At 36.7% G+C, this 13319-nt stretch overlaps 1 protein-coding gene across 1 annotated transcript in view; it reads right to left on the reverse strand.

Annotated features, from left to right (window-relative positions):
* The window catches only part of LOC118203870 (endothelin-converting enzyme homolog), a 131075-nt gene that overhangs the window by 77451 nt on the left and 40305 nt on the right, over window positions 1-13319 (reverse strand). The window contains exons 6-7 of the mRNA XM_085821504.1: window positions 9422-9621; window positions 4326-4499 (exon numbers count right to left, since the gene is read on the reverse strand). Of these exons, the coding sequence (XP_085677630.1) occupies window positions 4326-4499; window positions 9422-9621 (374 nt within the window). The remainder of the gene's footprint in view (window positions 1-4325; window positions 4500-9421; window positions 9622-13319) is intronic.

Genomic DNA, 13319 nt, shown 5'->3' on the forward strand with positions numbered 1-13319 from the left:
TAATGCTGATCTTGGCCATGGTGTCTGGATTGGTGTGGCGATTTGTTCAAGAGCAGCTTGTTTGGCCAATTCGTCTGCTCGTTCATTACCCGCGCAGTTAGCATGCTCTCTGGTCCATGATATGATGTGCTGGCTGGTACTGGAGGTTATGGCGTTTTGGATTAGTCGGTCTATTGGTGAATTTGTATGAGGATCCTTGATTGCAAATATTGATGACTGGCTATCTGTTATGATGTGCACTGGATCTGCTTGAATTTGATGAAGGATGTGAAGTCTGTGTAGTATGCCATTAGTTTTGCCTGGAACACGCTGATCTGTTCCTGTAGATGACCTTGCCATTCTGTAGCTATGTTGGCGAGATGAAGAATAGAAGCTGCACATCCTACTTTATTTTGTATCTTGGATCCATCTGTATATGCTCTATAGTCGGTATTGGGAGGTGGTGAGATGAGATTCCTCTTGAGATTTATTAGGCTGTTTGCTGGATGTTGTTGGTATCTTTTAGGTTTTACTTCATATTGATCCGGGTAGAATGTTGTATTCTGATAAGTGGCTGGTTTCTTGAGCTGTTGTATGGTAGTTGAGAGAGCTTCAATTTCTACAAGTATTGGTAGTGGTAGTTCTCCGGCTGGTATTTGAAGTGCGTTATTTGAAGTAGTGTAGAATGCGCGGGTAATGTTTAATAGAAAAAGACGTTGAATGGCGTTTAAGGTTCTAATCTTTCTTTGGGACGTGAGGAATGCTCATAGGGCGGCTCCATACTTTATGATTTTATTCCCCACTGTGTTTAAGAGAATCTTTATTATTCGATGTAGGCCCATGAGTAGCCTCTCATGGATCAGAGAGCTTGTGCAATTTTCATAGTGATAATTTTCTTGTTCTGAACACTAAGGGCAGCCGAATCAGGGAATAGTTACTTTGAAACTTTGAAGTTAACGAGATTTTGGTGGAATCGCGACAATTCCAGGAAACAAAGGTTGCCGTTAAAACTGACGTTCACTTTTTCGGTGCTGTCTTTTTGTTTTACTTAGAAGTAGGTACATTGGGATGTCCACTCTCTCTTTCACGTCCATATCAGAACGTAAATCATCTGAACTAATGCTTCCAAAGGAGCTTACACTTGTATTTCTGGGTGGTGCTGAAATTGCCTTTTTCTCATTTTTATTTTTCTGCTGGATGACTTAAGCTTCTTTATTATTAGGTATTTTAGGTATTACCATAATATTCTGCTCTGGCTGTTTATTTTGTGCACATATTCTTTTTGTGCCTATCGATTTGACAGATTTTACTGAACTCGCGTATGATAACTTTTCGTAAGGCTGTGACTCAATTACCATTCGTCTCGTACCTCTGGCTGTAAAATCGTTTACTTTACTTTGAAAGTTCATTTTCAGATTTCCAGTTTGGGCAAGTTAATTAACTGACCTTCTTCTCGCATTCGAGAATAATTTAACGATTTGTACGCTGATACACTTACATCGACTTACCAGGCTTTTTTAACCGACGGAGAAGAAGTTCCCACATGAAGATCACCGGAACGCAGTTGTTTAACTCCCGTTAGCTCATCCCCATGTTGCCGACTCTTAAAGTCGGTAGAACAACCGATTCACTCTCATGAGGACAACGAAGTGCCGCCTGTTAGCTGAAGCAGAAGCCAAAGCAGTGTATTAGGGACAATATTACGCCCCTCAACTACTAGGACCTTCCTTTCGAACGACACGCATATCCACGTACGCCATTTAAAGCTAAAACAATGATTGTAATAGTACCTCATGACGAGCCTCAACCTGTGGAGAGGGAAACCAGAAAGGAGAAAGTTATAGCTAAGAGGAGGGGAAACGGAAATGAGGAAAAATCAATAGGACTCCAGGATCGTGCCCCCGTCTCATCAAAAGAGTGATCCCTTGAAGGACTAAGGTACTTCGGGAACGCTACAACCGTATCACAAAGAGTGAGCCCCTAAGGCATTTTGCTGCCGAGAAAGCTACTCTACACCGCGTCTGAAAAAGTCCTTACTAGGCCTTTATTTTCGCAATAGTTGGGCGTAGACATGCACTTGTTATTATGAAAATGTTTTCAATGACGCAAAAATTCTTGTTTGGGTATCATTAAATTGAAACAAATCAATTTAACAAAATATTACGAAATCTAATACTTTTCATTCTTCCAGTCCCTATATTTATATTTATGAAAATTTTGTTTTCGCTACAAAAAAATTAAAATACAAAAGTTTTATCCCTGCAGGACAAAAATTGACCTAGATATTTAATTTACTATATTTGACGTCATTTTTCATTGGCATTGAGGGATCCGCTGTAGAGTCATTAGGGTTTTTGAATTAGGAACTGTGAAAAATGAGTAATGCCCTCTCCGGGACTCGAACCTGGACTTCTCGAATACGTGCCGTGTGTGCTGCAGTGACACCAGCAAGACATGCACAAAGGAGGGAGAAAATACCTTATATATTTCGCTTTTTAAAGGGTGACTAGGGATTAGGGAACCCAATCGCCAAATGCTGGTGGTGAAAAATCATCATCCACCACCTTATAGTTCGGGAGCTTGTGTAGAGACATTAGGATTTTTGAAATAGGAAACAGGAAAAATGAGCAGTGCCCACGCAGGAACTCGAACCCGGAGCTCTCGACTACGCGTCGAATGTCAGAAAGGAGAGAGAAAATACGTTATACGGTTAACAAATAAATTAGAATAAATTCGAGGTTGATTTTATTCCTTTAAATGCTATTGAATGATATTCTCTAATAATATACATTTGTCTTACAATTTTGTTACATTTGATATGCCGAAAAAATTTTCACACCAGTAATTTATGGATTCTCGAAGACTAAATATACATAATTAATATTCTCATGAAGTTTTATTATAATTATTATAATCAGAATCTGATAATATATAAACTTCATTATACTACAAATATATTTCGTTCTTACTTACTTCGAATATTACAAATTGGCTATGTGTTATTTGTAGGGACTTATATTTATTTTAACTAATAATTTAAAGTTTTATTTGAAACTTTCCTATAAGCCTTCATTCTCCTAATTGTCAGTGCCAGAATAGTTAAATGTTGTAGCGCGTGAACGAATGCAAATTTTCTATTTTGAAGGAATTAGTTAAAAGCCGAGTTTCGGTAGGTGAAAGAGAGAGTTAGGCTCTAGCTGCCGTCTTTGCCGTAGATACGTTTGCTTATTGCCGGTTCAAGCGGCTTAATTGCGTTGCTTTGCTGCCACTAGCTTAGAAGGGGATTGAAGTTACAGGATCTCGCTGATATACTAGGCTAGTTTTATCACTTGTTAATATTTCAACTTTTAGTTTCAATTATCTGACTTTCAGTTAACGCCCAAGTAGAGGCGAAGTTTGTTAGCGTCGAGTTGAAGCATTGTAAATTTTAAAAAGTTAATAAAGGGTACGTGAACCCTTCTCCTGTGTAGTTTCCAGCTACTCCAGTATACAGACAGAAGTTCCTTCACTGGACTTTACATAGTACTGAAGCCTACCAATATTTTCTAAAACGCCAATTCTATAAAGTCTGTAAGCAAAATCTCCGCTTAAAAATTACATTGATTTGTACTTGTCTCGAGGATCTGAATAGAGATGCTCGTCATTTAATGGCTTAACAGAAATCTTTTTAACTGATATTTTATTTTTAGTTACGTGCAAATGCAAACATTTCTTTCTTCAGTTTGTGTTTGACCCCTGAATGGGACGTGCTAGTTTAATATCAAATATCTAAATGAACTTTTATAGTATGAGAGTCAAAATTTTTGTGTTTTATTTTTCTTATGAAAAGTACAAAATTTTCCTACATGTAGGTATAGGAGGCGGATGAATGTATAAAAAGGTTTTCGTAATTTTTATAAAAGTGATTTATTTAAATTTTAAAATGCCAAAACTTGAATTTTTGCGCGATTTAAAATATTTTTGTAGTTGGAAGTGTACGTGTCCACAAACGGTTGCGAAAATAAAAGCGGGGAAGTGATTTTGTGGACACAGTGTATATCTGGCTGTGTCCATAGTCTTTCCAGTAATATAGTGCTGTACTCATTTATCTTATAGTTATGCTTTTATTCTATATCATTTCTCCTTTTTGGTATTGCTAATGAAGGAAAATGTTAAAAAAAATCCGTTGCTGCAATTGATCAATTAATGTTTTGAGTGTTTTCACTTAATGCAATTAAAGTAGGAATAATAAATATGCACACAAGAAAAAATGTAAAAATAATTAGCAGCTAACTCTAATTCGTTTCTCATACCCTTTAGCAAAGTTATCTTGTTAAATTTTATAATTTTCACTGGTATAAACTCACATTTGCGAGACGTCTTTCAATTTGGTAAGCGGCTTTAATTTCTTCCTCTGCTATTGTTTCATTCAGATCTGGAGCCAAAGATTTAGCTATATGGATGATGCCATCTTGGTACGTAGTGAGTAGTTCATCCATCGTGAAATAAGATAGATCTGTTCCGAGGGTTGGCGGATAAATCTAAAAGATAAAACAAATTATTTAAAAAAAAATTCCTTACCGAGGGAAAATCTTTGAGTTTAAACAAAAAAAAGTGTTTCGGTTTCGACATATAAACAGCTCTGATTGTGAAATTGTCTGAACTAACACTTTGCTGTTTCAACCTCCTCCGCTTTGTTTCAGTATTGTATAAGCTGGAATAAAAATTTACTTTGGCGTAAGAATAATCAAAGGTATTGAACTGCAAAGAGCTCCCAACTGAAAACCTGTGTCAAACTAGCTAAAATTTGAAATATATCTTTCTCAGATAAATATTTCACGAAATAATATGGTCATTTAGCCATACATTCTGAACAAATTCAGGAAATAAAGAAGAGCAGCAAGTGACAAAAGCAAATTATGAGTAGTGTAAAAAACAAAATACATAAATAATCTCTTAAGAACATATTACTCCAAATTAAATTCCTTCAGATTAAAAGAAATCAAGGGAAATCTGTGCTCTTTTCAGATTCATATTTTAATCTTTGGGTTTTGATTAAAATGCGGTTCTGAAAAAAGCCCAGTTTTGTTTATTATATTGATTTAACTATGACTTTCAGAACCATATTTAAATCATTGCATCATACTTCAACAATAAAAGTTTGTTCAAGTATGTTAAAAAAATTAACATTGCTTTTAAACGAGCGATTTTCTGCTTTATTTTTCATGATTTTTTAAGACTATTAGTAATTTTTGGAGTGAAGCCTTCATGTCCAAACATTCTTTCGGCAGTCATAAGCTCAGTTGTATCACCTCAGTAAATAATGTTATTATTTTGTATAGATATTTAGAAATTTTTGGCCATAGGAAAGGTGAAGATTAAGCAATGCTGCCGCCGATATCAGGACCTTTTGATGCGCTAGCGAACGTGCCGCTAATTACCCACACCCAGTCACTAAGTCTAGTTGGAGATGACATATTGTAAGCCACATTTTAGTTCGAGCGCTACTTCTAGGGACTTTTAGAATTTTTGAAAAAGAAATGCCCTACCGAACTTCTAGGTGTTTTTCAATGTCTGTCACATTCAAACTGTAACGAAGTGTGTCACATCTTTTATGTCAGGTGCACCAATCTTAAACTGCAAATAGCAGATCATAAATCTAAAATCCTCTTGATCCCTAAGAAAGGCGGATCACTTGCAAGACGCCCTACGATCAAACTAAATGGGCAGAGAATTAAAATTGTTAATACCTTGAAATATTTGGGTGTCACTTTTGATACTAAAATGACGTGGATCCCCCACATTCAAGATCTCAAGCTAAGAACCAGTGCTATAGTTCAGCAAATGCGCCAGTTTTATGGTTATAAGTGGGGACTCAATCCACACATACAAAAAGTGTTATATACGACAGTAGTGGAAAAGATAGCTACATACGCAGCAGCAGTTTGGTGCCACCCAATGCAGGGCAGGAAGATTAAACATCTTTATACCATACAACGGCCTTTCGCATTGGGCATTACAAGGGCCTACCGTACAACCTCATCGGATGCTCTTAATGTATTAGCTGGTCTACTCCCACTACACATACGAGTTGAAGAAGAGGCGTCCAAACAGATTATACTGCAACTCAAAACGCCAACTGTGTTTGACGAGGAATACTTCCATCCGGAAGAATATGAAGTCATTGATCGACCACTGCATGTCCACCCAGCGAGCAAAGGCACTGGCGTCAAAGTCACCATCAACCCGTCTACGACTAATTCCCCAACACTATTTAACATCTTCACCGACGGCTCCAAAATCGATGAAAAAGCGGGATGCTCATACATAGTCATGCGACATGATACAATTCAAGCAAGATGGAAGGCACAACTGCAGCAGCATAACAGTGTTTTTCAAGGAGAAGCGATAGCAATTGCCCATGCAGTTAACTATTTGCTCTCCTCTAACATCCATAATGCCACCATCAAAACCGACAGTTTGTCGTCGTTGCATGCCATCATGAACCCCAACCATGTCAGTAAAATAATACAGGGCATTCAAGCAAATCTGCGCCAATGCAACCTGCACATCAAGCTTAAATGGATCAAAGCACATGCGGGTCATCTCGGAAACGAGATGGCGGACCAACTTGCCAAAGAAGCGGCGTTAGGCCCGACAGATTTGCAGTTCAATATCCCATGGCCGGTCACATTTCTAAAGAAGTCACTACGACTTAAAGCCATTGGCAAGTGGCAACAAGAATGGGATGACAGTACCACTGGAAGACGTGTCCACTACCACATCAGCTATGTGGACACAGAACGGAACATTGCCAATTCACAGCTGGTTAGGTACATTTCGGGACATGGACCTTTTCCTGTATACTTCTACCGATTTGGCATCTGTTCCTCAGATCAATGTACGTGTGGACACACAGGCTCCCCGGAGCACTACCTAACTTCTTGTCCACTCACAGAGGGACAACATGTTCCTATACCAACGACTAACAGACAGTCATTTTGTAAATTCCTTATTAAGCAGCGCCACTTAATCCAAAAAATTGGACGTATGATGGATAAGCTGGCAGACCTAAACACAGACTTATACCAAATATAGCAGTCCGCGCAGCCTAATCACACTTGCGTATACTCAATGCAAGATGAACTGCATAACGTTACAACAGTTAAAGTGAAATTTGTAATGAATGGACGCCTAAACTCTGCGTCTGATTTTACACCCAATATGCAAACCACATAGGCACATGTAATATTAAAACGCAATAGTATCTGTAAGTTTGTTCCAAATGTAATCTGCAAATTGCAAACTGTGCGTATGTGTGTCTAAGACAAAATGTGCTATACTACAGTTCAAATGTATTGATGTAACTCCAACATAGTAAGCGAAGCTATAATGTAACCAGTGTTCAAGTCATTGATGTATATGTAACGTGTGTTTAACGTAAATATAGTGTCTAAACTATTGATTGTGCTCAGTATATGTTTTTTATAGTTATGATATTTGTGTATGTTTTTTATATTTTAGCATGGTTTCTTCATATAACTGTCCAATGGTTTATTTTACCGATTTTATGTAACATATGCTTACTGTACCCATGATATCAGGGACTGTATTCTGTTTTGTAGCATGCTCCCATATATGATTATCTTATGCAATTTTGTGTAACTGTCTTCCATGCTTTACCCCTGTATGTATATAACTATGTTCCATAGCATATTCTAACACGCACCTGTGAGGCGCAGTAAGTGAAGTTTTAACGCAACCAGAGTTTCAGTCCTTGATATATATATATATAATGTTTGTTTAATGTAGACAAACTCAGTCATTGATTTTCATGTAATGTATGTGTAATGTATATATGATATCTGTGTTTGTATTTTATATTTAAGCATGTCTCTACATATGACTGTATTATGCATTAATATGTAATTATTTTTCATGTTTTACCCCTGCATGTACATGGCTATGTACCATGGAATATTTTAACATGCTCCAGAGTAGCGCAATAGCATCTGAGTCTTTGATATATGTCAGGTTAATGTAAACATAGTATCTCAGTCACTATTTTTTATGTAACATATGTTTAGTGTTTATATAATATTGTTTCCATAATCGTTATGTAACTCTCCACAAGTTTCATCCCTGCATGTAAATAACTATGTACATAGATTATTTTAACGTGCCCCTGTATGGTGCAGTTAAGTGAAGATTTAATGCAACCAGTGCCTTCATTTTTTGATATTTAGGCTACGCCTTTTTAATGTAGATATAGTATTTTAGACATTAAATTTCATGTAACGTGTGTGTAATGTATGTGTAATGTATCTAGATGTTTCCATGTAATGTATGTGTAATGTATCTATGATATCTGTGTTTGTATCTTATAATTCAGCATGTCTCCACATATGATTGTCTTATGCATTATTATCTAACTGTTTTCTATGCCTTACTTACCCCTGCACATATATAACCTTGTACCATAGAATACTTTAATATGTGGCTGTGTAGCGCAATAAGTGAAGCTTAAAGCACAACGTCTGAGTCTGTGATATCCATGCAATGTCTGTCCAATGTAAACATAGTATCCAAGTCATTAATGTTTACGTAACAAAAGTTTAATGTATTTAGGATATTGGGTGTTAATAATTGTTAAGTAACTTTTTCCATGTTTTACCCCTGCATGTAAATAACTATGTACCATAGAATATTTTAACGCGCCCCTGTGTGGAGTAGTAAGTGAAATTTTAATGCAACTAGTGCCTCAGTCCTTGATATTTAGGTAATGTTTGATTAATGTAGGTATAATAGTATGTTAGTTATTGATTTTTATGTAACATATGTTTAATGTATCTATGATATCTGTGTTGGTATGTTATATTTCAGCATATCTCCACATATAATTGTTTTATGCATTATCATCTTACTGTTTCCATATCCTACCCCTGCATGCATATAACCTTGTACAGTAGAACATTTTATCTTACGCCAGTCAGGCGCAATAAGTGAAATCTAATGCACCTAGACGTCCGAGTCCTTGATATTTATATTGACACTGGTGGACGTGGCGCTACACCAATTAACCATATGGTAAAGGGGTGGTGCCCACGTCCTCCGCCGCATGTCGCATGTCGCATGTCTGTCATATTAAGATGGGATTCGCAAGATGGACTTTCTGTGGTTTAAAAAGATCTTTTATTTGAAATTTAAGCAGCCTCTTTATATAGCCAAATAAGAATCTGGACAATACTAGCATTTAATATTTTTATAGTGAGCCATGTGAGAATTTTTCATTTTATGAAATCCATTTAGAGTTCATGAACACCAGCAGTAGGAAAAAGTAATAGGAATACCTTCGCATGCTGAGAAAAGAAGCCTAGCCAATACCTGGATTCTGTAAGCATAACAGGAAACATAATTAAATTAAGCAAACATAAAATCTTAACATAATTATTAATTATCTTACCGCTATCAAGGTACTTGATGTATTTTTTACATCTGGCCTTACAAAGATAGTTAGGAGCATGTCATATATGTAACCACGCTTTTTAAATGCACCCATCAGATCGACCCAGTCGAACTGTTTACTGTTCCATTTGTTGTCAATAACGGGCCATCTACCAAAAGACTGGAGATCATTGAGGAGATCCTTAGTACTGTCTGCTTCTAAAATAACACATAAATAATATATCAGTACACGGATTCGAATTATTTAATTATTATAGCCGATAACTTCATTTTAATCAGTACTCCTACGTATGGTTCATACAGAACCATACCAATCACAGTTTATGCTGGAAAGAGCATATACTGCTTTCTAAAACGACGACCCGATAGTATACGTAAATATTAGCTGAAAAAAGTAAGAAAAATTATTGACATCACATGATGATAGGCAGTTCCATGCCATATATTCATGAATAAGAAATTATAGTAAATAGAATGCGTTTAATTCTATTTGTAATTATTTACATATGCACACAAATAAATGGGACAAATAATGAAAGGGTACAGTAAAAATAAATGGGACAATTCTATATATCTCGTTCTACTGGGTTAAGTGACCAAATTTTATTTGAGTTTTTCATATTTCGAAAATGAAACTATTAGACTCCTGTATAGTATCGCTATAATGTCCATGTTTTGACACAAAATTGCAATTTTTCCTACACGACACACACACACATGTATATATATTTGCATATTTCGATTCTGCACGGCTCAAATTATGCCAAAGTATCATTTTTTGTAAAAATCGCACGAGTACAATTTAAAAAAAATCTCTCAAAATCATATCTCTTCATTGCTAATTGAATTTGGTATATATTGTAGAGGCATTAGGTTATTGAGAAGCAGGAGTCATTAAAAATGAGCAATACCCTCGCTGGGACTCGAACCATGGACTTCTCGAATACGCGCCGAGTGCGCTGACCACTACACCAAGAAGGCATGCTAAGAAGGCGGGAGGAATATATATATATATATATATTAATATCTTTTTTCTTTAATTAAACTTACTTGATTCCTTCTTTCACAGTTCGAAATTTAAGTTCAATCTGAATAAAATTTACATGGATGTTTTAATTAATCTTTTATATTTGTATTTTAGTTATAGTTAGTTTTATAATTTTCTTGTATCATAACGTATAAAAGTTTTAAGATCACCTCAAAGTAAATGTATTTCTAGGCATACCTACAAATATTTAGATCTTTTCATTCAAAATTCCCAAGATAAACGTGAATTTATGTATTGGAGAGATTTTAAATTTGGCATATTTGTTATAAACGATAATAATGCAAAATATGGTTTACGCTCTTTGTTAAAATTATTTGAAAGAATGAACGAAGCACCTTTTTCTCCGCTCGTGCACAGTGAAAAAATGGAAAAGAGAATAGGAATAATAAATTAAGAATTTCGCCAAGAGAATTATTCTTGGCTCAAAATTAAAAAAAAGGACGCTAAGATAAATTTTTTAATTTCTCAGTAAGTTTTTCGCTAAAGTTCACAAAATTTAATATTTAGGCATAATTTGAGTCGTAGAATCGAAATATAGAAAAACATCAGTATCTGATTTCAGAAAAGGTCCGATCTTGTGTCAAAATACTTATGTTACAATAATGCTATATATAAACCTAATATATATCCTAAATCGTGCTTTAGAGCCATTAAAAACACAAACTAAATTTCGTCAATCGGCCCGTTAGGACGGGAGTTCAGAACTGTCCCATTTCTTTTTTTCCTCTGCAGGATGTACATTATATTTCACGTATTCAAAAAGCATTAATATAAAGATATGCAAATAAACGCTTTACTTTAAGATGGGATGTGTATGTCTCTTCTTGAGCTCCGCATCGACGTTCAATGTTTTTTTTAATTCTCCTAAGCGCACCAGAAGGCAATTATTACTGTTTCTCTCTAAGAGAATAGCTTACAACTCATTGAGAGAAGTTGGACAATGCATCTAGGGCATTTAATGATTTTTCAATCGGTTTGAGAACGGGCGATTATTAAGATCCCCACTCCATGCGAGTATTACAGTTATTCCCGAAGTACACTGCTGGGCATTAAAATTGCAACACCATGAAGGAAAGCAAATATAAAAATGACATTTATTGCACGTAAACAGTATGGCATGAAAACAAAATGATTAAATTTGGAAGCATTTTGGATATTTACAGGGGTACGAAATTAGTAGAAATAGCTGCCAAAAAGGTTCCCTTACCCCATTAGGCATGGAGTCAAACTGGGATTGGAGGACAGAAAGGGAAACTCATTCCATGCTCCTTCAAGTCTATGCCGTATTAGCTGGAGAGGTGTGGCGGGCCTGTTTCTCAGCAACTCATAACCAGATGATTTCAATGGGTGACAGATCTGGAGACCGTGCACGCCAGGGCAGCAATCGCATACCCTGTGCATCGAGGAATGTTAGAATGCCACGTGCAAGATTTGCTCTTGCATTATCCTGTTGGAGCATAGCGTTCGGGGGCCTCGAAGATAGGGCACAACCACTAGACGTAAGATGTCAGAAATGTACCCAACTGCGTTCAAATTACCGTCGATCCAAACTATAGATGTGCCTGTCGTGTACCCAATGACTGCCAAAACCATCACACCAGGTGCAGAGCCCCTATGGGGATATCTAATGCTAGCAGGTGACGTACGGTCTCCTCGGACCCTCCAGACACGTATATGGCTATCAGAATACTACACATAGAACTGGAACGCGTTTGTAAAGGAGACATTGTGCCCCTTCTGTACCCAGCTTTGTTGTCTGGCGCACCAGAGTCGCCGTCTCTCTCCGTGCTACATTGTCAATGGTCACCCTGCTGTAAACGTCGACGCACCTTAAGAATTGATACTGGACGTGCTGCAATCATGCCAATTTCTTGACTAATGGTCCGTGATGTGGTCATACGGTTTTGCAGAGCTGACCTCACAATATGTCTGTTCTCTTGGGAGTCAGTCATGGTAGGGCGTTGAGATTGTCTTTTCTTTTATGCAGTGCTTTAGATGTTTCTCCCTCCTGCGTCTAAATGGACTGAAATACCTGCGTCTCCTGCGTCTAAATGGGAATTTGCATATCCCAACATCTTCTTCCTTTCATGTAATTCTGACGTTCATCAAGTCATTCCTTCCTGGTGTTGCAATTTTAATGGCCAGCAGTGTACTTGCACATCAGATGGTCCTGTAAGGATAAGCCTCAGATTTTGATATGATGAGTTTATAGAACACTTTTCATCGCACGATAATTGTTGGTTTGACGGGTCTGATTTCACTCACAAAATGCAACCTGGGGATAGTACGACGATCACGTCGTGGCTTGTCTACTTCCATCTTGCACACTCTTTTGTTCCACGTTCAGTGAAATAATTAAGTAGTATCATTCCAAGTTCTTGAGCTCTTTTGCTTCATGCTCTGGTCAGATATTCATTCATTTAATGAGTAAGAACACATGAAATTTGCAGCTGGTCGCCGAAATGTTTTAGGAGTAACTGCGCAATGATTTGAAAGCTTTAGCACCACTTCACCTACAATGTATTCATTTCATGTTTATAATATCAAAAATCATTCGTTTGTCTGATAATTAGTGGAGATTTGAGCTGAATTTCCCAAAATTACGTTTACATTCAAGATGTTTCTGGATAACATTACCATACTTCTTTTCACGCATGGTTATCATTCCAAGGCAAAGATTTTCTTTTGATAAAAAGGGCAAGGAAAGGTTGTATGGAATCTAACTACTTCAGTGCTAAATTCTGGCTCCGTATGTTACTTAGATCATCAAGTAACATATCGTGTCGGGTAGGATTAAAAGACCGCAAAAGTCAAGATAAAAATAGTTCGGAGACAGGCCGCGGTCTCA

The sequence above is a fragment of the Stegodyphus dumicola genome, chromosome 8, assembly GCF_044657685.1.
Source record: "Stegodyphus dumicola isolate Sdum_Otavi_A_Nest chromosome 8, ASM4465768v1".
Lineage (NCBI taxonomy): Eukaryota > Metazoa > Arthropoda > Arachnida > Araneae > Eresidae > Stegodyphus > Stegodyphus dumicola.